The 26,680-nt window shown below is 36.2% G+C and overlaps 2 protein-coding genes across 2 annotated transcripts; one reads left to right on the plus strand and one right to left on the minus strand.

Annotated features, from left to right (window-relative positions):
* Positions 1-478: 478 nt before the first annotated feature.
* Positions 479-8,733, plus strand: LOC127963522 (uncharacterized). The gene is made up of 3 exons (XM_052563467.1): positions 479-635; positions 5,233-5,741; positions 6,787-8,733. The coding sequence occupies exons 1-3, from the start codon at positions 558-560 to the stop codon at positions 7,178-7,180; spliced, it is 981 nt and encodes a 326-aa protein (XP_052419427.1). The 5' UTR covers positions 479-557; the 3' UTR covers positions 7,181-8,733.
* Positions 8,734-11,731: 2,998 nt separating this feature from the next.
* Positions 11,732-25,332, minus strand: LOC127963520 (histone deacetylase 6). Its single transcript, XM_052563466.1, has 28 exons — positions 24,988-25,332; positions 24,429-24,524; positions 23,066-23,176; positions 22,612-22,697; positions 22,094-22,178; positions 21,973-22,013; positions 21,788-21,884; positions 21,483-21,580; positions 21,295-21,399; positions 20,846-20,914; positions 20,628-20,754; positions 20,316-20,381; positions 20,169-20,228; positions 19,995-20,084; positions 19,805-19,911; positions 19,663-19,730; positions 18,692-18,818; positions 18,469-18,597; positions 17,495-17,663; positions 17,147-17,349; positions 16,278-16,470; positions 16,050-16,199; positions 15,553-15,727; positions 15,086-15,441; positions 14,847-14,987; positions 12,989-13,135; positions 12,519-12,647; positions 11,732-12,404 (listed from the first exon to the last, which is right to left on the minus strand). Exons 2-28 carry the CDS (start codon positions 24,489-24,491, stop codon positions 12,336-12,338), a joined length of 3,261 nt encoding a protein of 1,086 aa, XP_052419426.1. The 5' UTR covers positions 24,492-24,524; positions 24,988-25,332; the 3' UTR covers positions 11,732-12,335.
* Between the last annotated feature and the right edge of the window lie 1,348 nt (positions 25,333-26,680).

Here is a 26,680-nt window from a genome sequence, read left to right on the forward strand (position 1 = left end):
TTTTACACAATTAAGAAGTATGAATAAACATTTTCACTATAAATTTTATATAAATATATATTTTATGTTCATATATATATATATATATATATATATATATTTACTTTTTACCCGGTCTGTTATAATTATAATTTTCATTACTACTACAAAACTTTGAAAAATAGCTTGCATTTTTGATTGCATTGCACAATAAAAAAAGATACTGCCTTATTGAAATTGTGAATTGTTATTAATATTTTGTACAGTCAGACATTATGTTGGCTACCCATTTCCATACATGTGCATTACTAAACTCTGATCAGATTTTTCAGATTGCAGTGGAAATATTTCCATCAGCTTTACTATACAAAAATCACATGCAACACTCTTTCGCGCTCTCTCTCTCTCTCTCTCTCTGTAATGCCTCTCTGTTCAAAGAAGCACTGAAGCTCCTCCTCCTGTGCGCTCTCTCTCTCTCTCTCTCTCTCTCTCTCTGCCTTGATCTGCCCGTCTCTGTGCTGGTGTACAGTGGCAGCGTTTGTCTTCACTGCAGAGGCAGCTTCATTCTCTACTCCAGGATGTCGGGCCTTCTGACCAGCTCTCTTCTGCTCTTCCTCTCCCTGACGCTGTTCCAGACTCCCACACCAGAAGCAAAGGTAAAGCAAACACCACACCAGACCCTCATCATATGTGTGTTTGTTGAGACTAAGTGCTTATTTCACTCTGATTTCTCTATAGCTAATTTTTTTATCTGCATGTTTTCTTCCTTTTTATCTCTATGTTGCTACTTGCTAGGTTTGCATTTGGTGCTAAATGCCAATTTCACTGCATTTAGGATGAGGTTTACTTATTTAATTTTAAGTGTTTGTATACAAATCACTGCACATGGCTTATATAGAATATGTGAAAGTACACAATGTACTATTTAGGGGCTTTTAATATGTTATGCTTGGCTGCGTGTACATTTCTGCTACTCTTATATGTAACAGAGAGCAATGAGATCAGTTAAGCCAGATGGCGTGAAACAGGGCGTACAAATCATTATTGCCTGGCAACAACAGAGCACATATCAACAGGGCTTTACTGTCGAATACTATCCTGATTAAATTCTGGAAATTTCTCAGAAAGTAAGTACACAGAAATGGATGCAGAATAAAGAGCTTTTGTAAACAAGCCAACATTACATTAAACATTATATGCTTTTTTTCAGCTGAAGAACTCCATTTTATAACAGATGATGATTCTTGTTCAAAAATATTTAATATAATTTTTTTTTAAATCTTATTTGCAAAAAGTATTCAATAAAGGTTATTAATGTTTAAAATCAGTAATGATTCCAGGGCCTTTCTATGATGTTCTGAAAGCTTAGAGCATTGCTATCAATTTGTCAAGTCAACAGAGCCTGTAATATACTCGTCTCTAGATTCTTTTATCATGAAAATTAGAATTCAGCAGTACTGATGCATTGGAGAGATCTGTGGATAGCTGATATAAAGAGCTGTGAATTCAAGTAATAGGCTGTAAGACATGAAAGAGCATGTGTAGCAGTCATTAGTGTGCGCTAATGTTTTCAGCACCACGGACAGCAGCTGTCAATGAAACAATCATGTTGAGCTGAATAAAAAACACTTCAGAAAGTGTGAAGGATTAAGGGCCGTATCTGAAGGACAACACGTGATAAAGTCAATAGGAGAGGTAGCACAATCTCATTAGCAGAGCAAACAGCCGTTCTATCACTCCAAGCGGAGGAGGAACGCTGCCGTGGCAACAGCTTTCAGGGAGCACTCTCGGTTTTCTTCCATCCACCCATTTATACAGTAAAAAAAAACGGTCAGTTAACCTAAAATGTGTTTCATGTATACCATCTAAATTAACAAATTATTTAAATTAAATAAAGATTTTAAATGACTCTATATGTGAACATATTATTGGGTTCAGTGTATTTTTTGTATTATTTATATAATATTCTATATTTTTAAATTAGCTATTAATTATATATTTTCAGTTTGCATTTTACATTTAAACTGTAGCCATCTTGTTAAAATGTTTTGTAATTTTATTAATTTATTAGATTTTTTTCTAGTTAGCTTTTTTCAGCTTTAGTTTTAGTAATTATTATTCATATATTAGTATTATGTCAGTTAGCTTCCATGGCAACATCTCTAATTGTGTTTTTTCTGATATTTATCATTTATTTTATTTGAGCCTGATTTAAATTACAAAAACGTTTTTAACAGTTTTAGTTAATCTTAACATTTTGAATGGATTTTTAAAAATGTTTTTAGGTTTAAGTTTTATTTTTTATTAGTTTATTATATAAATTTTATATCAATTACTATTTAATATATTATTTCAGCTTTTTAAATTACCAAAGACATTTTAAATAGTTTTAGTTATAACAACACTGATTGTATTACACTTAATCTATACACTTAAACTGTAAAAACGTTTTATTGTAAACTGTTTTTTACACTTGCCATGATTTTTTTTATATCGAAGTGGGTGCATGAAGCATCTTTTTCAGTATCTTTATTAATTAAGTCCAAACCCATTAAGTATATTGATAATCACTAATAAATTGTATAAAGACACGCACAACTAGATACAACCTGATGACAGAGAAAGCACTTTGGCTGGAGTCTGCAGGAGTTTTCAAATAACTTTGCAGATAGTTGTTCAAAATAAAAACATCTCCACTGACGCAGTAATGCAGAGTGGAGCAGATGGTAAGGAACCAGAGGACATCGACACCACTTGAACTCATGATACGAACAGCAAGATCTCCCACACACGCAATGTGTATGTCTGGAGTGCTACAGACGTCATAATGCGCCAGAGTGAGTCACTGATTCAACTCACACAGCACTCAGAGGAATCCTGTTCCTTTAGTTTCAGATGTCATTATATCTGCCTCATTTATTATTAATCATGACAGCCCTAAAATACCACATGAAGCTTGAACTAAGAAACTGACTCCTCAAAAAATGTTTTATTTAGACACAGTATATGCTTTACAAGAACACAAAACTTTTGCATATGGTAGTTTTTGAGAACTGCTGCTAGTTGTCTCTCAGTGCTCGCTTTGCAATTTATAATAATTATGTTGCACACAGAGGACAATGCCATGACTCAGCACTCCGTTTATAACCTCAGGCTTGAGCTCAAGCAGTGGCTAACATAAGTAGAGAAACTGATTCAAGGCTCAGACCATAAATCACTGCTTAAACAAGTCTTAAACGTAGATCATCAGTGCCAGTGACAGAACTAATATAAGCAGAAGAGGAGCTGGTTACTCATACTGTCAGAATGTGCTTACTATGCACCCTACAGTGATTTCAGGCTCTAGAAAGCATCTTTCTTTTATTGTCAAAAGTGTGTGACTATAATTGAATGTCTGACTCAGTAGGGATGGAGAGGAGGCGTGAGGATGGGAGTCCAGATGAGAGGAGAGGAAAACATGCTTACTAATACTTCCTCTCCAATGCATGAATGATTAGTATGTAAAGTGTCACTGAAGTGGGCGGTGTGTGTTTCTGTTCTCTCAAAGGCAAATGTAAGTCAAATCATGAAATCTTCTGCCCTTATACAGTTGGTCCACTGTAAGCATTTATTAATTGCTAAGCAAGATTACATTATTAAATTGCATTAAATTATTAAACAATATATAACAATAACAAAACTTTAGTTGAAAATACCAAAAAAAAATCTGTAATCAACTGCTGCATCTATAACAATTTTGAATTAATGTAATCTACCGATGTCTACACCAAAGCCCCGCCCACCACAAACACGTCACCTGTCAATATTATAAATCAACGGAACAAATCTTTCAGCACCGTGGTTTTTTAACAACAACAAAAAAATCCATTCAAGTATGACAATTTTAAATAATTTCACAAAGTTATGGCTTAACAAAACCGAAAAAAAATGCTCAAAGACACGTCACTTGTCAATGTCAACTGAACTAATTTTGCACTGTTTTAAATTAACAACAAATGTTTAGCTGAAGTAACCAAAATAACTGAACTCCATTAAAGCATCAACCATTTTTAATTAACTTAATTTGACAACACCGAGTCTGACGACAAAACGTTAACGTTACTTATCAACATAGCAAGTGAACGGAACAAATCTATTAGCGCCACAAGTTATTTTGTACAAGAATGGAGGGCCCCATTCCATATATCATCTAACGTTATTTGCCAGTGTGCAGACTGTAGTTTTACTTCATCCACGGCACTCTTCAGTAAATTCATATTAGTCTGAGTTGTTCCGTCTAAATTTGTTTCTTTTCATCTGCTCCTAATCCCATGTTATGCGGACCAACGGTGACGCTGAAGCTATACGATTAATGTGAATGGTTTGAATCAGAGCCTTTTGTATTGAATGGTTTGAATTTCAGCGGCTATGATTCAAACCAATCAAATTAATTGGTTAGCTTTCAGCGTCTTTTCAACGGCTCTGGTTTGAATGAAAATGCTTTTGACGCTGCGTCATTTAAATATTCATTCTTATTGATCGAAATGCGCTTTCACGAACGCGCCAATTGCGTATTAAAGAAATATAAGTTCTACTTTATATGCACTGTTATACACACTGTTAGATAAATTAATTGAAACAAAAAATAAATTATTAAATCACTTTCGTTATTATGTTTATTTTTGAGAGATTTTTGACTTCTGCTGCCTCCTCTACTGGGGAAAAAAACGCTCCCCGTCTTTGTTTTAGTAGAACTATCACAGAAACAGATGTGATTTTTCAGGAATCTTATTTCAGTGATATCTAACAGGTAGTAGTGTTATTTTAAGTGCTGCATTTAAAAGTGTTTACAGAAACTTCAAACAATGTTTTATGAATTAGAAAAAGCTTTGTTGTTTATTATGAGTAGCTGACAAAAAGAACATAAATGTTATAGTCATATATGTAATCCACCTTTTTTTGGACCATTGTTAATAAATAATCATTTTAGTGTTGTATATGAGGTCATAAAAGCTGCATACACAACTCAATGCATCGCATGTGTGTTTGTTCTGAACATTATGAAGATTATGAAACAGTTTGACCTGGAAAAACTTTTTCCTGCTCTCTGCACAATAAAAAAACTCTGTCTTTGCATGCTGCCATGTTTTAGTGTACAAATGAGTATAAATAAAACTTGTCAGTAACAAACTGTGCACAAAGTTGTTTGCCATAGAAACAACACATTTTCACCAATCATCTGTTTGATTTCTTTGTCCTTTCTGTATTTGTCAGCCTCTCTCTGCCATGCGTGGAGTCCGTCTACGAAGAGACCTTCGGGATTCAGTGCCCTACGAGGCCCAGATGATGTCTTACCCTGCTGCTGACTTCAGGAGTCGGAGCAATGATCTGTACTACCAGCCAGAGGTCTTGAGAGCTCAAGGTCTTGGACAAGCCTTCCAGCGACTGGTGGAGAACGATCAGAGGCGGGAACAGGAAGCAGCTTATCTGGCGTCGATGCTGCGGCTCCTGAATGAAGCACAGAATAACGGACAGGGCAAACCTGAGGAAGATGAGGAGGAGGAGAGTGTTCTCCAGAGCCAATACCCTCCAGACTACGACGAGACCGAGCAGGCCGTGAGCATGGCCAAGCCCCAGGCTTCACGACAGGGTCTTCTGGACCCTCAGCTTACTCAGGCTCTACTGAACCGCTACAAGCAGGAGAGACTGATGCAGACTGGGCTTGCTCCGAACACCAACAGGATACCAGAGAGAGAGCAGGACAAAGACCAAGAGATGCTCAGGTAATGAAAAGATGTCAATCGCAAAGAGACCAGTAACTCAGATTCAGGGTTATAAGAACAAAAACTGTTAAAAACATTTCAATTGATTTATTTTTTACAGTCTAGGATTTAAATAAAGCTAACTGAAATAAGCTAAAACACTAAAGCCGGTTTCACAGACAGGGTTTAGACTAAACCAGGATTAGGCCATAGTTCAGTTAGGACATTTAAGTAATTTTTATTAACTTGACTTAGAAAAATCATTAATTGTGTGCATCATGAGACAAAACAAAGGCACTGATATATTTTAAGATCAATCAGTGCAAATTTCTTTCAGTTAAAACAGCTCAGATTTAGACTTTAGTCTGGGACTAGGCTTAAGCCTGGTCTGTGAAACCGGGGGTAAACGTGATAACTGTAAATAAATGAAAACTACAACTGAGCTCACCCTAACTGAAACCCAAGCACAAGAACGCATAACAAAATTACAACGAATATGAAAATTGAAAATTATGAAACCAAAGCTCATTCAAAATATTAATAATAGCCTAATATAAATATTAGATGAAAACGTAAAGTAAAACTTGAACTAAATAGTAATACAGTTAAAACAAACACCAAACAAAAATGAAATTTCTTCTTTTCACAAAACAAAATATAACATTAAAATGGAGTCAAAAATATAGTTCAAAAGTTAATTCAGAAAGTTTATAAAAATGTAAATACATTTATTAGATGGAAAACATAAACTATTAAAAAAAACACGAATAAAAAAAAAGCACATAAAATTAATAAAAAGTAATAAAACTAGAAACAAAATACTGCCACAATAACACTGTTCCAAAAATGCAGTTAATTTAAAAAACAAAACAAAAAATAACGACAACCTTTTTTGGGGTAATAGCATGTGTCATCCATGCTATCTGTGCCATGTTGATACACATTGCTATAGTGAATTTTAATTTCAAGTTGTCTTTAAGCAAACATACTACAATTTGTATGTATTATTCTTTGCATAAAAGCGTCTGTTAAATGAATAAATGTAAATGTAAATAAATGTTTAAAGGTACTTTGTTGAGAAGATCCTCTCCAGCTTGGCATCAGGTGGCAATCAGGGAGGCCCTTCAAACCAGCGCGCTAGACGAGATCTGAGCACTATGGCCAACATGGAGCAATCTAGAGGACCTGCCCTAAAACGCTCCCGCCGGTCCCTGGACTCCGGCCCCGGACCCTCCCCCCAGGTCGAGGCATCACTTCTGAGGGTGAAACGGCTCGATGGCGACATGGATGACGACGAGATCCCAGGGCAGAGCAATAGAACACCTCACGTCGGCCTGCAGAGGATGAAGCGCATAGACACTGACCTGCCGCCCCCCAAAAAACACAGCCGTAAGCGCAGAGCCCTGACCTATGACCCCGCTCTGATCGCACAGCACATCCTCCAGTACCTGCCAGCCTAAAGAGTACAAGAAAGGAGGAATAACAAGGAAATGTTTGGGGGAAAATAGAGGGAAAACTAGACAGAGAGAGGGACTGCAACATTTCACTTGCTTACAGATACGCCAGTCTTTATTGTCATCTGCCTAAATCCAATCAAGGCCTGCTTGCCGAGGTACTCTGATATGCTGTTACTCTGTTTCAGTGTTATATTATAATAAATCCCACACACATTACAGCTTATGGAATATGCTTTTAGTTTTTCTTCTTTCTGGCTACATTATACAGTATGGATAGCCTTTTCTGCCAAAAAAATAAAAAAGGTAATTGCAACTTTTTAAAAAAAATTGAGATCATGTCTCACACAATTATGACTTTTTTTTTCTAAGCTTTATGAGTTTATATCAAAATTCTGGCTTTTCTTCTCTGATTTCTGAGTTTACATTTTGCAGTTCTGACTTTTTTCTCTCAGAATTGGTATAAAGTCGTAACTGTGAGTTTCAGTCTCAGTCACCTTTTTAATTTTAATTAATTTTTTTTACTCCATGGTGGAAACAGGCTTCCATAGTACAGGCATTAAATGATCTTACCGACATGGAAATTATCATCAGTTACTGGCTTTTTACAAGCAGCTCATTGCTGTTTTTGTCAGAATCAACAGGATCAAGGTCACACTAATCTTTATTACAGACTGAGATGGTTTTAAAGATGCTTCACTCTAAATAAGATCTAAATAAGATTACTCGGTTGGTCCTCAAAAACAAAACCACTGCTTGAACAGCATTTAGGTGATGTTTTGTCGTGTGCATTCCCCCTTAATGCACGTGACAAAATTACCCAGAATCCCTGAGTTTCTCAATAGATAAAAGCAGCATGACTGTGGTTCTACAGAGAACCAAATATATCAGAGATTTGCTACAGCTCTTAGTGGGTTTGGAGACATGGTGTTTCATATTGTGTTATATTTACAGACTTATGAATCAGATCAGTAGAATATTTGACATTGCTATATCTACTCATATTCCTATTGTATATTGAAATTAAGCTGAATTTAGATTTTTTTTCTTTTCTGGAAACAAATTATTGAAAAACCGAAATGATTCAAATCTATTTATTGCATAAGATAAAGATAACAGCATAAGATAACAGCACAACATCAGATCAGCTGCTTTATACAGCAGTAAGCAGCACTACAAGAGTTGAGTCTCTAAATGAGCCTGTCTAAATGTCAAACCTGTTTCCTGTCCTCTCTTTCTCTGATTGGCTGTCTGAAGTGATGTACCATCTTCTTAGTATCATATGCATTCTATCCAAGCTTGATGAAGTGTATTTTGTCCCTTGACTTGGCTTCGAAACATTCTGTCTGATACTAATCACTGTCCCAACTTCTTGCTCTCTGGATTTGTAATCTTACTATGAATTTGTGAGAGAAATCGTGGATCTTACTATATTTAAATGCTTTTCGGTATATTTGTGCAGTCATAAAATCTTGTACAAAAATACGTATCTCTGCACTGCGAGTTTTGTCAAACAACAAAAATCACTGTAAGAGCTAATAAAGTGTATGTGAACAATATCTTGTTTAGAATTGTGCATTGCTTTTACAGTATCAGTGTGTTAGAAATGACCTCACATTTAACATTCAACGCAACAGCTTGATAAAATCCTAGCCTATTAGCATTGCATCTAAACAGCAGCTCACTCAATGAAGACAATTACAAATACAGCAGTGGCTTGCAGATTTAATGTTGGCATCAACTTTATTACCGTATTGTAAAGAATATCCAAAAAGGAAAAGAGGCAGATGCTAAATTTGTGGACAATGTGATCATCCTCAAGATATCCAAGATGTAAATGATTTTGTTTCTTCAACAGAACAGATTTGGAGAAATGTAGATTGACATCACTTGCTCTGCAGTGAATGGGTGCCATCAGATTGAGTCCAAACAGCTGATAAAAACATCACAATAATCCACATGAATCAAGTCCATCAATTAACATTTTGTAAAGTAAAAAGCTGAATGTCTGTAGAAAACATTAAGGCATTTTCATTTCAAAATGTTGCTTTCGGACAAAAAAAAAAAAAAACAGTTCATAATCCATACTAATGCTTCCTTGTGTCAAAAAGTCCATCTCTAAAATCAAAATCCAACAAAATATTTGTTTAGAACTGTTTTCGCTTATAAATGCTGCTTGAGCTGTGCATATTTCTCTCCTGATTCAGATGAGATTACTTTTTTTTTTTACTTAAATGTTAGCCATGGTTAAAAAAATCTTAGTAATGGATTTGTTTCTTGCAAACACTAAGCTTTTCACTTCACAAGATGTCAACTGATGGATTGGAGATGTCTGGGTTACTTGTGGATTATTGTGGACTCTCATTCTGACGGCACCCATTCACTGCAGAGGATCCATTTGTGAGCAAGTGATGTTGAGGAAACAAACTAATTCAGATCTTGGATAAGATTTCATGCAACTATAAATTGTTTAAAAACAAGTATTTGCTACTTGTAGCCTAAAGATAACCAAATCATTAAATCCATGTTTAAGACAAAGAAAACAACTGAACTAAATAAACAGATTCACAGTATTATGATGCTGAATATCTAACTACATTTCACTCCAGTCCTCATTTCAAATGCACAAAATCATCCAAAACAAGGAATCAAACATCACAGTTGATCGTCTATAAACATCATTTAACTGAAAACCACATTAATGTGATCTGTTTGTGCACAGCAGAAGGTCACAGAGACCTCGACTGAACCTCCACTTGGAAATGCACTAAAGAAAATGGCCTTTCCGCCATTATAAGATCAAAGCAATTTTCCTCCGCCAGGGGAGAAAGGACTCGGATACTGTTGCCAAGTGACTGTTTCTATGCAGACAGGTTATGTAAGCAGAATTCACAGGATGATGACATCATGCTGAGGGGGAAGAGATAAGCGTCTCTTCACATGTTCTATGTCATCATTATTTGTCGAAAGAGAAGAGCACAAACGATGTGATGTAACAGCCACTTGAGAGGGAGAGAAAGAACAGAGAGGTTTGTTACAGAAGAGAGCTACTGCCAGAAAAACCAGACGACTGACTTACCACCAGCTCAGGCCTGTCTTACGCTGCCAGTAACAATCCAGCCACTGAGAAGACAACATTACAGGATTAAAACATCTGTGTGTACAGAATAACATGAAAATGAGTGTAATTCATATTATACTAAATGAAGAAACATAATCAAGCAAGCAGTACAGCTTCACTCAGTACCACAATATCACAATCACAAGGAAAGTTGATTAATAAATTATATATATATATATATATATATATATATATACATATATATATATATATATATATATATATATATATATATATATATATATATATATATATATATACATATATATATATATATATATATATATATATATATATATAAAATATAAAACCAGTGGTATTTTATTATCATGGGATTATTATAATATATAATAATTTTAATTAATATTTTGAATCCGCTTTTATTGTTATACTTTATCTTAATTTTAAAGTCCTTCTAATTTTGGTAATATTAATTGTTTTTAATATTTCTATTTAGCTTTAGTTTATAATTATTATTTATTATTCGTTGCCAATGTGACTTTTTTTATTTTAGTTTTTTACATTTACAATAAAAAAAAATTCATCTAATATTTATTTTTTATTTTATTTAGGCTTTACTTCAAATTTACAAAAAAAAAAAATATTTATTCATCAATAAAACCTTATTATTAGGTGTTACTGTTTATATAGTTCTTAAGGGTAATATCATCTGTCCTTTTTTGTGTTTCACATTTATTTACATTATACCTTAAAGAATGCCATGCTATTACAATGAAGCATGTGCTTGAAAAACAAGGTATTACCAGGGAAAAATACTAATAAGATGGTCATTTTGAACACAAAAACATCAAATACATTTAAAATTATAAAAAGGGACATTATGAATGGAATGAAAATCTCATTAAGAATAAATGGCTTGAGAGCAACATCACATAAAAATGTAGGAGTGAGTGAAAGAGAGAAATTGACCTGAATGGAGGGATTCTTCTCCTCCTCCCCCTCCTCTTCCTCTCTGTGGGAAGAAGACAGCATGTGTGACATTAAAAACAGGCCCACGCCACTTGCAACCATCTTCCTCGCACATATGGAGGGAGAGGAGAGTGGGAGACGGGAGGGGGAGCGCAGGGCCATTCTGATTGGGAGGAGGGTCTCTGCACACAGACACACACACATGCACGCAGACACACGTACGCTGCAATGCAATCCAATGAATCACAATGAGAAGATGAAACGATCTGTCAATCCCTGTTGGGAGGAAAGAGTAACAGCTCATCAATCATCCATACAGAGTAAAGAGGACGTGAGAGACATCTTGATCTATATATTTATTAAATGTCTAATATATGTAATATTATATTAATAAATATAATTTGGTACTAACTAGTATTGCAACCTTTATTCTTATGTAAGGTACTGTCCCAGTGACAGCTTATGTACCTTTTTTCTGAGAGTGTAGTTATAGAACAGAAGAAGCATGAAACAGAAGAGTTTTTATTTAGAATGCAACATGCATCAAAAATTACAAAGTGAGAATTTTCAAAGATTTGAGTCACTGTTTGTGCAAAAATAAACATAAAAAGAGAAAAGAAACACAAAGTAACTCACAGCCTGTCCTCAAATGCTGTTTAGGTAAATATTGCACTATTTATTGCTTTCAGTTTAAGGTGGTTTTGTCATTTCCACATTTGATCGTCTTGGCCCGGAGTCTTTCAATGAAAACAGGAATGCTTCAACAGTGCGGTGAAAACGCTGTTGGTTGTGCATTGAGAGCGTAATACATTTGAAACACTAAATACTACAGATTGGGCTGGTGTGTTACCGTGCTACCATTCTTCTGAAAGAACTCTTCATAAAATCAAAGTATTGTTTGGAAAATAACTACAATGACAAATTGTAGAGAGGACACCTTTTAAAAACAATTCCATTAATAAAATCAATATTTTGGCAAACAACCTCACAACTGGCACAAGGAGTGAGCACACAAGTGAGGAAGGAAGACCGATAAATTGAAGAAGTTTGATCTCTTCACTGCATCTACTGTACATGCATGCAAACACACGCTTCCTTTTCTCTGCTGGTTTAGTTGAAAGGAAGAATCTCCTCTCCAAACTTCATGAGGTGAGCGGCATTTTTGGCTTCATGGAGCACCTGTGTGTGCGGAGACAGACAGTGACACAGTTGTTGTACATATGCACTGAACATCTTGACAGTTACAACTGAATTCATTTCATAAAGTACACATTACAGCTGGGCGGCACACACCTTGTTGTGGACGTATGACTCACAAGCGTAGCACCAGACCGAGATGTCAGCAAAGCTCAGCACCATAGAGTGACCCGACTCCTGCCCGTGGGTCACCATGTGCTGGTTCACATAACGCCCGCAGAGCACCTGAGGTACAAATTATTTTTTGTAATGATTGCTTTTACAGATAAATTATTTTTGCAAATGAAACATGAATTGAATCATTCACTATTTTCTGTCCTTTCTTAAAAACTAACAACTCTTATATAGATAGAAGTGATGTACATTTCCTTACACCATACATTTCCCACATTTATGGCATTTGCATGCATGCTTAGTGAATGAGCCCCAGTGTGCATCACTGTTGCCAGAGACAAGCCGGGACTCTAAACCTTCCTTCAGCACTCTCTGTAAAGCTGCTAAAAGACTTAAGCTCATCTATTCTATGTGCTGTTTTTGCTGTGACTTTGAGCGTCATTATCTGTCACCTTGTAGCAGAAGAGGCAGATCCAGTTTTCTGTATCACCTCCACACTCTTCACACGGCAGGAAGACATCGATGCCACCTGCAGGCACTGGTCGCACCGACTCCAAGTGTGGGCACCATGGCAATGGGTCCACCACATACATGGTGTCCTAACAACAGAAGCCACACAACTGGATCACCACTCACATTCAGTGACAGCAACATTCTTAAATTCACCCACACACACACTAGGGCTGCACGATTCTGGATAAATTGAGAATCACGATTTTTTGATCTCATATAGAGATCACGATTCTCCTACGATTCTTTATTATTATTATTACTATTAACATTATCATTATCACAAGTATATAAATTAATTATTTTATTTTGCAAGGATTCTTTAAATTGATCAAGTGTGACAAAGACATTTATAACAAAATATTTCTATTACACACAATTATTGTTCTTCTGTACTTTCTATCAAAGAAACCTGAAAAAAATCTACTCATCTGTTTTCAACATAATAATAATAATAATAATAATAATGTTTTTTTTGAACGGCAAAACAGCATATTAGAATGATTTCTGAAGATCATGTGACACTGAAGACTGGAGTAATGATGCTGAAAATACAGCTGCACACCACAGAAATAAATTACATTTTAAAATACATTCAAGTGAAAGCAGTTATTTTAAATGGTAAAAATATTTCAAAACTTTACTGTTTTTGCTGTACTTTGAATCAGATAAATATAGTTTGGTGAGCAGAAGAGACTTTAAAAAAACATTACACATCTTATGGTTCAAAAACTTTTGACTGGTAGTGTATATATAATATATTTAAAACCCCAGTTTTTTTAATATTAGAATGATGAAAAAGTTGTTTAGATCACTGATTCAACGACTCACTCATAAACCTACTACACTTGTTTCATTTCTGGATGAATCAGCGTTTTTGAACGATTCTCTTGAATGAAAAATTAATTCATTGACAAATAAATTAAGACACTTGTCGCCACCTATTGGTGAAACAATGCAATCGACACAAACGTTATTTAAAGCGCAGTACTTTCAAAAGGGGATTTGTTATATTTTGATCGCTGCCATATAGACATCAATGTTTATATTTAAACTATAAACTTTATCCCAGTATTTCTGTGATAATATAAATGACTGTAAGACAGATATAATACTGTGTAGTTGAAAAGACTGTTTGTGAAGATGTTTCTTAACCAAACATGGTAAGAGCTCTCTCTGTGTCAGCGGCAGTGCGCGCACGGATTTGAATGATCCGGTAAGACTTTGTCAAAGGTTTAACAGACTCGGGGAATCGTTGTCTTTTAGAAATGAGATCGAGAGGGTGTCTGAATCGAGATCGCGATCTTTTAACGATTAATCGTGCAGCTCTAACACACACACATATATACACACATACACACACATACATACAGAGCTGGATAGTTACTGATTGTTAAAACTGCATTTCATTGCCCTGTACCTTACACGTGTAATAAAAATAAAGTTGAATCTAACCTTGAATCATATTACATGTAATCTGGACTATGTATTCAGATTCCAAAAATTAAGTACTTGTAATTAGATTATATCAGAATCAGACTAAAGACTACTTTTTTATTGATTGCATGATTACATATTCGCACAACAGCAATAACTAGAAGTAAACAAATTAAATATAAAACATTTTAGTTTTATAGTGTTTTATTTTGATACAATTTTTAAATGCCTTATTTTAATTTTACATTTTTATGACTCTGATAATGTAATGTTTAATGCACTTCATTTTAGTAGTAATACTAAATGTAAATGGGCCACATTTAACCGCAATTTTATTATGCTAACATAACTTTATTACGTTACCATATCTGTGGTTTGTGCTCCAAAGACTTCGAAGACTGACATCCTGGTGGCTTGACCGCCAGCAGCCTCCAGCACCGAGTTCTCCTGGTCATCCACGGCAGCTGTACTTCCAGTGACCACAGACTCTGCGATCGTCCGGTCCTGTTCAACAGACCATTTTTTGATGATGAATACATCACTAGTCACCAAAACCATACTGCTAATGACATTAGAGAATGCTGCCAGATGTCTGTTTTTACCGTCGTAATCTCTGCATGTGTGCCATCTCCAGCTCTGGCTTTCTCTGACGTGAGTTTTAGTGGTGAATCTGGCTCCCGGCCGGCTGAATCCCTCTGTGGGCTGGGTTTCACCTTCCGTCTGGCTCCTCCAATGGGGACTGAAGCTGGGCTGGGGTTAGATGAGGTACTTGTGTTGAGATTTAGGGAGAGCAGGTCCTTACTGAGCTCATCAAGGCCTGACTGCTCAAGATGCTGCGCTGTCTGTCCAGGACTTTGGGCAGGGGCGGTCTGGCGAGGAGATTTCTTGCCCCTGCCCGCTGATGCCCGCTTGCCTTTCGCTTTAGGAGATGGCAAAGCCAAACGAAGTGACTCTGGAACTGATACAAACACAAAAACAAAAGCAGGTTGCATTTAAATAGTTATCCTGTTCTTACAATTTAATGTCTTTAGACTTAACAGGAAGCATACTTTTGGATAAACAAACTCACTCTGTATTCTCAGGGAGCTCCAGAAGGGGGCGAGAGCACGCAGGACATTGTTAATGGTGACGGTGGCATTGGTCTTTGGAGGTGGCAGATGGTTTAGAGGTGGAGGAGAGTCTCCCAGCAACATGCTGGTGCACATGGACATTGACTCGGAGATGGAGGTGAGGTTATATCCTCCCTATGGAGAAAAGGGTTAGATGACATCATAAATACTTTTAATAGAAGTCTCTTATGCTCACCAAGGCTTCATTATTTAATCAAAAATAAAAAACAGGACTATTGTGAATCATTATTACAGTTTAAAATAACATTTTCATATATGAATATTTTGTAAAATGTAGCCTAATTTATTTCTGTGATGCAAAGCTGAATTTCAGCATCATTACTCCAGTCTTTAGTGTCAAGTGAACCTTCAGTAATCATTCTAAGATTTTCCCAGCCAAAGTCAGTCGTAATGAGCACATTTTTGAAACAGTACAAACACTGTGAATGTAACCCACCTCCAGTATGACAAGCACTCTTCCTGCAGCCAGGCTCATTAACTGATGGGTGAGGTGGGCGTAGCCCTCAGGGGTCACCTGATACTCTCCTAACGGATCGCCTCGTGCTGCATCAAACCCAGCAGACACCAGCACCAGCTCTGGGGCAAACTACAACACAGACGACACTCATTTAGTATTTAACTCCAAACCACATCAGTTAAATATGGTCATATGATGTGCTTTTACCTCTCTGGCTATCGTCATCACTATGTGATGGAAAGCCACCAAGTATTCTGGGTCTCCCATCTTTCCTCCACTCCAGGGGATGTTGACATTGTATCCTCTGCCTTTCCCTTTCCCAACCTTATCATAGTTAGCATCCTCCGAATAGGGGAAGAATGTCCCATCCTCGTAGCGATGCAAAGAGATGTACAGAACACTGGGAGAACAGAAAGACATTTGATAGGTCAGCACTGCGACTGATCTCAAAAAACGATATTTATGCATTTGACAACATAAAGAGGACACATTAATAATGCAAACCCTGCTTGCCTCTCCACCCAGATAAAGCAAAACTGCAAAAATGAGTCATTTAAATTCATGGTTATGATGCATCACATTTTAGCAATTACTGTTTTATGAATGCTACTTTGAAAACAAGCTGTTGCTGAATGATGGAAGTGAAATACTAGATTCATTTAAACTGCAAATAGGTTGAGCAATCAAACAAAAAAGATAACTTGCATTCAGAAGTCTCAAAAGCAAAACAGCTGGTTTTAGTTTAGCCAAACTAAAATATGGCTTTTTCAAATAGTAAATGAGGGACTTTTTAAGAATACCTGACTTTGGAATCCAGAATCCAGTTTTATTTATAAACTATTACATCATTTTTAAGTATATCTTTCTAGTTTCATTTTTTTTATTTTTACTTTAGTTTGAGTTTTAGTAATTTTGTCATTTTTACTAGTTTTATTACTTTATTTTATTAGTTTTAGTATTAAATTATTTATTATTATTATTTTTAATGCACCAATTTAGCTTTAGAGTTAACAATAACAGCGCTGATCCAGGCCACTACTGTATTTGATTATGGTTGACTATTGGACTGGACAAACCTGTCATCCTCCTCAAAGATGTGCTGTGTGCCGTTTCCATGATGAACATCCCAATCGAGGATGAGGATGCGCAGGGACTTGTGAGTGATGCACTGTGCGTAGCGTGCGGTCAAAGCAGCCGTATTAAAGAAACAGAAACCACAAGCTGTGTCTTTCTCTGCATGATGACCAGGAGGACGGACTATGGCCACGCCGTTTCTCACCTACATGACCAAACAAACAACTGAGGAGATCTGGGAACAAAATCAAGCAGTACTTCTGTGGCATACACTATACTGAATACATTATACGGTATACTGAAACATGATCAAAAAGTGTAGTACTTATGAATATCACAATATGACACACCTGGCCTGTGAGTATGGCCTGTACGGAGTTAAAACACGACCCAGCGGCCATCAGGGCGCAGGTGTAGCTCTCATTACAGATGTAGATGGAGCTGTAACTGTTTCCCAGTCGGTGCAGATCTCTAGGTTTCATGTGCTCTGTACTCTTCATAGTACTTATGTGTTCAGCACTAAAGAGATAAACAGAAAAATTGGAACAAATGCAATGTACAGCAATCAGTTTTAGTAAGAAATTACCACTAAACAGAATTGGGGAAACGTTAAAGGGTTAGTTCACCTAAAATTTAAAATTATGTTTATTAATGACTCTCATGTTGTTCCAAACCCGTAAGACCTCCGTTCATCTTCGGAACACAGTTTAAGATATTTTAGATTTAGTCCGAGAGCTCTCAGTCCCTCCATTGAAGCTGTGTGCACGGTCTACTGTCCATGTCCAGAAAGGTAAGATAAACATCATCAAAGTAGTCCATGTGACATCAGAGGGTCCGTTAGAATTTGTTGAAGCATCGAAAATACATTTTGGTCCAAAAATAGCAAAAACTATGACTTTATTCAGCATTGTCTTCTCTTCCGTGTCTGTTGTGAGTGCGAATGCAGTGACTTTTGACGTATGACGCTGCTGACTTGTGTTCTGGTGCGCTCAGTAACAAAGATAACACGTCAGCAGCGTCAGTGTTGTGAACACACAACAGACAAATTCTAACTGACCGTCTGATGTCACATGGACTACTTTGATGATGTTTTTCTTACCTTTCTGGACATGGACAGTAGACCGTTCACACAGTTTCAATGGAGGGACTGAGAGCTCTCAGACTAAATCTAAAATATCTTAAACTGGAGGTCTCATGGGTTTGGAAACATGAGTCATTAATGACATAATTAATGACATAATTTGAATTTCTGGGAACTAACCCTTCAATTATGCAAATTAATAGATATTTGTGGTCGATGTTGATTTACTCAATGTTATGTCACCTGTGACAGAGTCCCAGCTCTTCTTCTGTTGCTAGGCGAGCTGGTATCCGAAGGCAACGGGACAGCAGACCCAACTCCTCATGCTGGCAAAAGATGCGTGAAATTCTCTGAGGGAGCTCAGGATGATGACTGTGGGGATCAATACGTAATCAAACCACTCCAAAAAAAGACAACTGTCACTTTTCACAGGGATACTGTGGTGTTCTGTAATTAATGCTCTCACCCGTCCCACATGTTGTGATGAAGCATCATTCTCTGGTTATAAACTAGTCCAGTGATCAGAGAGGAGGCCTTCACTTCTGCACACACTGGAGCGGGCAGAGGAGGGACATCGGACAGAGGACCACCCTCTGAAGATCAAACACACATTCAAGAGCCGCAGAAAACATAAGTAAACAATCCCCCACGTGGGGTGCATTCTTGTGATTGGCTAAAAGAAGGGAGATATCTGTTTTCTTGCAGATCATTCCCTGTTTAAAAAAAAAAAAGCATTTGTGTGTCGAGCCAGGTCAGGGGAGTCTCAAAATTCACACACACACATGCAGTGAAGTTCACAGACCGTAAGCAGTTTGTAAATCAAGATATACGTGTGTGTGCATCAGAAATACATTTCTGAATCTTGTCCTGTGCATTTGTGAATCTTGAGTGTATTTGTAAATGTTGTTGTCATTTCTGAATTGTGTGTGTATTTCTGAATCTTGTGCGCATTTGTGTATCCTGTGTGTGTATTTATGGATTATGCGTGTGCATGTATGAATCCTATGTGTGCATATGTGAAAGTAGTGTGTGCATTCATCTTTATTGAGATTCTTTTGGCTCCATAGATCCATGCTTTCTTTATATTATCTGAAGATGACAATATTATAATGTCCGTTTAAAACAAAAATCCTTTTCACAAATGACTGGAAAAAACACCATGGAATTTAACTGGTCATTTATAAGGATCATTTTGTAGAGATGGGCAATTTCTAGCCAATTAAGTATTAGGAGATATTAAAATACATTCTTTATTTTGTGAAGATAGAACTATAAATATATTCATTTATTAATAATTGTATTTAATAACTAAATTTTCCATCATATCGAACTGTACTTTTTATTGAGTCTTAATATTTCATATCTGCACCAATATAATGATGGAGATTTAATCAGTTTATTTGTAAATAATAATTCTTGTCTTTTGGCAATTCTTACCAAACATCTGAAGGCTCTTCCAAAATGGATACAAGGCTGAGATGGTCTTTGAGATGGACTTCAGGGCACTGCAACAAAACCTCAAAAAAATCAAATAGAGCACACAGGGAATAACACTAAGAGAGTGTGTTCCTCAGTTGACCTTTCACTCGGAGCACCAGGAGAGATCAGATGAGGGCAAGGGTCACCCAGCAGTGACCTCACACTAGCACAAACACCCTCTGCTGTGGACTGGAGGTTATATCCACCCTAACAGATGAAACACTAGTGAGTCTGAGATGTGAACCCCAAAGTAGAGGATTTTATTCTCTCTTGGCATAATACGATCTTACCTCAAGAGCCAGCACAAGTCGTCCCTGAGCTACACCTTTCAGCATGTGGGTCAGGATGGAGAAGCACTGTGGACTCGCTCTCATCTCACCCTACACATAAAGAATGTTTAAAAGAATTCAAATGCAAGGAGTTTGTTAAAACTCTATCAAAGAGACTGAAGTGGAGCATTTCACCTTTGGGTCACCGATCACAGAGTCAAATCCGGCCGCCACTAACACCAGCTGAGGCTGGAACTGTGCAGCACATACACAAGAGATCAGTCAGTGATAAACGATAAAGCATTCGTTCAGATGTGCAGGTGACTGATCTGACAGCTGTACCTCATAGGCCACAGGCAGGAGCAGCTGCTGGAAAGCTGTGACGTAATCTCCATCCTCCATCCCTATCTGCAGTTAAATAAAGAGATCAGGCCACATTCAGTACCAATCTCACCACACTACCATAGCATTTCATTTTTTCACCCATAATCCAGTATTATATTAGTGTTATTTTAGTGATACTTTTGCATGACCATTTTTAACTTCAACTCTCATTTTTTTTATTTAAACAGATGTCTTATATAATTGTGTTAATCTCCTGAAATGAGTCAGGTAAACACTGACAGGCAGTGTTAATTAGCGTGGTGGGTGTACCTTGTTCCAGGGCAGGTTGATATTATAGCCCTGTCCTGGTCCTGAACCAACCGAGCTGCAGTCAGACTCCTTGAGGTGCGGCCAGAACGAGCCGTCTTCATATCTGTGCACTGAGAAATACAGCACACTGCCACACGGGAAGACAGAGAGAGAATATTTACAAATGACAGATATTCAAACGCAATATGACATAATATACAACATACCGAGAAATTTACCTGGGATCCTTCTCAAAGATATACTGGATTCCCTGTCCGTGATGCACATCCCAATCCACAATCAGAACTCTGGAGGAGGAAAAGGGTACAACTCATGCTATAAATTTCATTAAAAACTGTGTTTCCAACACATTCAGTTTCTCTAATGTCACATATTTTCGAACAATTCAGAGGAAATAAACGTATGGACCAGACTTTGAATTGGATTAGCTCTGCATATTAATTCATATCTTTTATTAATATTGTCTGACACCTGTGCAGCCTTGGGCACATCAGTAAAAAAAGAAGTCGCTATGTTTGTTGAAAAAAATACAAAAACAACCAATTTACTAGATTACTAGACAATTTACTATACTAGATGAACATCAATGAATCAAGAATTTAAGGTCAATTTCAAAATGTCTAATAAATAGAAAAATGTGACACTACAGCAAAATGCAGACTCTCACCGCTTAACTCCATGCTGTTTCTGAGCGTAGCGCGCTGCTATGGCCAGATGATTAAACATACAGTAGCCGTTCATCTTATCAGCATGAGCGTGGTGACCAGGAGGTCTGCATGTACGGGAAAAAAACAGTAACTGAGACATATCAATGAGCTATTTTAGAACTGCTAAGAATAACAGACGCAACGAGACCTGTTGATGGAGAAGCCGTTACGCAGCTGCGATGTCATCACCTTATCAACCAGCTGGAGAACTGATCCCGCCGCCAGACACGCAGAGGTGAAAAATTCCTGGCGGAATTCCAGAAATTAACTAAAAACTACATTCTAATTATTATGTTTTATAATTATGTATCATTTCTTTTTTTAAAGGCCAAAAGAGACTTTGATTCATGTTCAATACAGTCAATATTATCATGTTGACTTTAATAAATATCAGGGAATGTACTGGATTAAGATGAACACTGAAACATTGGGGAATAACTGGTGAAGACTCACAGGATGCAGGAAGACGGAGTCATATTTATCAGCTAGCGTCTTCAACTCATCCTCTGTCATTTTCTGAGTGGATTTCATCAGCTCTACATACTCCTTCCTATTGTACACAACACATTCCCCCATGTGGCGTAAGATAATCATAAACCAACTTGATTAATGGTGATTTATCTTGCATATAAACTTACGTATGAACGAGTAACAGCTCATCTACTGACGCAGCTCTGGCCTTAAACACAAAACGAAAGCAATTAAAACTCAGGTACAAACCTGTTAAAAACAGCATCATCACTACAAGAGTATCTCTACCTCTACTCGTACACAGCGTCCCAGCAGACCTTCCGTCTCCAGCATCTCCATCACTGTGCTCACTCTCGCTGGACACTCTGGGTGACTGAAAACAAAGACATCCAACCCACTGTTACAGAATTACTTTCATTAACCAAGACTAAGTGAACAATTTGAAACGGGATTAAGCATTAAGAAAAAGTGCAACCTTTTTGGATTAAATCACTAAAAATACTATTTCTGTTTCAAGGCATCTTCAAATGAATGCTCAATTCAAGTTGATACAAACGTAATGCATATGACTAGAATGTTCTATCTTTGAATGCTACATAGCTTCTACTGGAGAGTCTTAAAGGGACAGTTCACCCAAAAATGAATTTGTGTTCCGAAGACGAACGAATGTCGTCTTGAGGGTGAGTAATTAATGACAGAATTTTCATTTTTGGGTGAACTTTCCCTTTAATTAAAAGAAAGAAATATAAAAGAGAGAGAGAATTTAAGGCAAACTATTATTAGTTTTAACCATCCTGAAGCATCACCTGGCATCCCAGAGGCAGTGAAAGCGAGTAAAGGCATCTATGTAGACAAGACCTGTTCCAGTTGCTTTAGTCTTACCACGAACATCCTAAAAAACATTCCAAAAGCATTCCATCACTTGTATTTCCATACTGATAAGAGAAAATACTTCATGTGCGTAACGGATCATGTGCAAAATAGTTTTGCCATGCTACAAGCTACTTGCAATCTAAAAAAAAGTAGTTAAGTACAATAATGCTTTATGAAATAGTATGTAGCCTACCGGACAAGGTAAGAATTGAGAAAACTAGGCAGGAAAAGCAGCATAAAATTTAGGAAAAATAATGTTTAAAAAAACAGGCTGTAATTGTTATTGTTTATGCAAAATGAATTTTGCTTTTAATTTTCTTCCAAATATAATACAGACGAATCTTGACAATATTCTTGAGAAAACAGGGACTGTGATTAAGTGTTTACCAAGTTTTGGAGCTCATTGCTCATCTCCTCCTCATCTTTGCGCCGATCCATTCTTCCCTTCCTCCGTACCTCCTGTAGATTCTTCTTGTGGTTTGGTTTGTTGTTTTCTCTCTGGAGAGCACAAAGTTCTTTTAGGGAGATTTGCATGCAGCCTAAAACAGGAATCCAAATAAAGCACTGGCTCCCACATCTGACAGATCAAGTGGGCAAACTTCAAGAATATCTGTGGATTATTAACCCTTGAATGAAGTTACTCATGTACACACTGATTAAAACAGCAAAAGATCAACATACAGTTGCTGAACACTGTCTTAAAGGAATACTTCATCCAGAAGTGAAAATAATAACACATCTGGCTACAGGCCGTCCTAGATGTAGATGAGTTTGTGTTTTTTTAGCGCTGTCAAACGATTAATTGCGATTAATCGCATCCAAAAATAAAAGTTTTTTATTTACATAATAGATATGTGTATACTGTGCATATTTATTATGTGTATATAAATACAAACACATGCATGTATGTTTTAAAGAAAAATATGTTGTTTATAAATATATGTATATATATATATATAAATATATATATAAAATATAATATAAATATATAAATATATATACATGTAAATATTTTCAAAATATATACTGTATGTGTGAATTTATATATACATAATAAATGTATGCAGTACACATACATATATTATGTAAACAAAAACTTTTATTTTGGATAAGATTAATCGAGATTGATCGTTTGACATCACTATTTTTCTAAACAGATTTGGAGAAATGTAGCATTACATCACATACATCACAATGGATGCTCTGCAGTGAATGGGTGCCGTCAGAATGAGAGAAACAGCTGATAAAAACATCACAATAATCCACACCACTCCAGTCCATCAATTTACATCTTGTGAAAAGATGCACTGTTTTAAGAAACAAAACCATCAATGAGGTGTTTTATCTTTAAACCTTCACTTTTGGCAAAAATATAAGGACAAAATACTTGAATTTCCTTCCTCCACCTCTCACAGCAACATCCACCAAGATATGTGCAAAGAACTGTTTGCACTTGTAAGAAGTGTTTGATATGTGCATATTTCCTTCCTGGTTCCGATGAGACCAGCTTTTTTTCAGGGTACATATTATGGATAGAGAGAAAAATATGTTGATTTATTTGTTTATTACAAACATCCAACCATCACTCAGCTGTTTGGACTCTCATTCTTACGGCACCCATTCACCGCAAAGGATCCAATGCAATGGTGAGCAATTGATGCAATGCTAAATTTCTCCAAATCTATTCAGATAAAAAATGTGGATGCCCTAAGGGAGAGTATTTTTTTATTTTATATAAACATTCTCTCACTTTGGTTTCTGGTGTTCCTCTTGGTGATCGAGTAGAACCTTTGGAATCTGGAACAGTATCCATCACTTAAGGATTTTACAGATCCCCACCAAAAACCTTGAGAAAGTAAAACATGCCACATTGCATGTATAAGAAAGATAATTTATGTGGAATACTAATAATTAAATAACAAAACAGAGGTTATTGTGGATGCTACACTTAGTTTTATTGCATATTTAGAAAAAATAACTCAAGAATTTGCTGTTGTCGCTATGAAACAAATACATAGCAGTTTATAACATGATAGGAGTTTATATCATATTATTTATTTTTATGTAAAAATATAACAACACAATTAAAAGTTTCTAATTAATAAATAGATAATAAATGAACGCATCTTTCCATTCAGTCATTCTTCTTTTCAACAATTTCGACATCAACAGCAAGTTATTTGCATATTTAATGAGACGTACAAACCTGACCAATTCTTTTTTCTTAAAAAAATAATAATAATAATAATGTCTGGGAAAAATGAAAGTGACAAGATGTCTTAAGAATGTCCAGAACAGGTTTTACTTACTGCTTTCAGAAATGTTTGATGTGTATGAGAAGATTTGAACAGATTTTCTCTCGGAATCTTATGTCGTTGTCAAAAACACACTTTGAAATTCAGATATTAAATAAAAAACCAATCTGCCAGTCATTTGAGCCAAGCTGTCTGCTTTCCTAAGTTTCCGTGCGTGTTGTTATTCTCTGGACTCGACATAAAAGTGGAAAATGGACGTAACAAAATGAGGACGACATTGCAAATACAACTGTAAAATCAACATTCACTAGAAAGGGTACGAATAAGCACAATAATGTTTTGTTTGGAAATGCTAACGGCTAACACGACCAGCTGTGCAGAGCAGTAGAAGTAAATATGTTTCTATGAACTATTCTATTTCTTGTGAGACATAACACAGTTTATCCTATAGGGGGCGCGTGGAGGCTCAAGCGTATTTAAAAAAGTAAATTTTTATTTGACATTATGTGGTTTCTGACACAAGTGACCGCGTTAATATGTTCACCGGAATAACTCAGCTTCAAGTAAATGGTTAAAAAGTCGTACACAGCGTTACAAACAAACTAAACGGCGCTTCTTCGTCACTGTACCCCGCCCCCTTTAGCACTCCGCTCTTTACGTTAACTACTATTCTTCACGTTTATTTTTCTACTAGGCGCGAGAGCAGGCGCACTGAAATTACGTCATTTACGCACAGCGCGCGCTCGCTGCTGTCTTCTGTAAAAAAAAACGCTGGAGGTCAGTGTTGCGTATTTACCTGTTTTTGTACAGCTTTGAGACTTCACTTGTATCGAAATTCTGACACAAATTCAAAGATATAAATGTGCACACAAGTACACCCTTGGTTATTTTATTTATGTATTTTAATAACTTTATTCTTCTTTTTTGTTCTTCTTAATTTATGTGAGGGACTGTGGCCCCAAGTGCGCTATATACTATGCGTCAAACTGAGGTCTGCTAAAAATAAAAATAAGATCGCATGAAATAAATAATTATTAAAATAATAAACAAAGACACAAACAAATACTACACTTAGCAGTGTATTACTATATTGAATACAAAAATAAACATGATAATGTAATGTAATAGAAACTAAATATTTTCCAAATAATATTTAATGCATATTTATAAAATTATAATTGCAATAATATACACATTTTTCACAGTATACCTTATAAATGAAAATATATAGCTTTATTTTACATGTTAAGGTGATGGTTCCTTGCTCAAGGACTATCATATTTTGGGGTCTGTGGCATCTAAAAGATGGATTTAGATATTTTTGGTATTTTTGTTGTAATTATGACAAAGCTGCTTTGTCGAAAAAAAACTGAAACTGGAATTTCTTTTGATACATTAAATGAAATAACCGTGATTTATTTTGAGTGGGAAAAATCTTAGCATTTTGATCTGCATAAGGATAAGATTATTTAAATGTATTAATAATAACTGATTAATTTGCTGTCATCCTCTGTCATCCTATTTAGCTCTATAAAAAAAAAAAAAAAAAAAACAGGCACTAATAAAGCAACTACAATCAAATATTTCATCAGCACATACAGCTACATTTGAATGGCTGTCAGTGGAGAAATGTGGGGTCAATGAAGTCAACCAGCAAAACTTTGAGCCTTGGTGGAGGCCATCAAATAAATCACCATTTTTGCTTACAGAAGCAGTTTATTCAGCATACTGAGACATCACCTCTATA

This window comes from Carassius gibelio, chromosome B8 (genome assembly GCF_023724105.1).
Source record: "Carassius gibelio isolate Cgi1373 ecotype wild population from Czech Republic chromosome B8, carGib1.2-hapl.c, whole genome shotgun sequence".
Classification (NCBI taxonomy): domain Eukaryota; kingdom Metazoa; phylum Chordata; class Actinopteri; order Cypriniformes; family Cyprinidae; genus Carassius; species Carassius gibelio.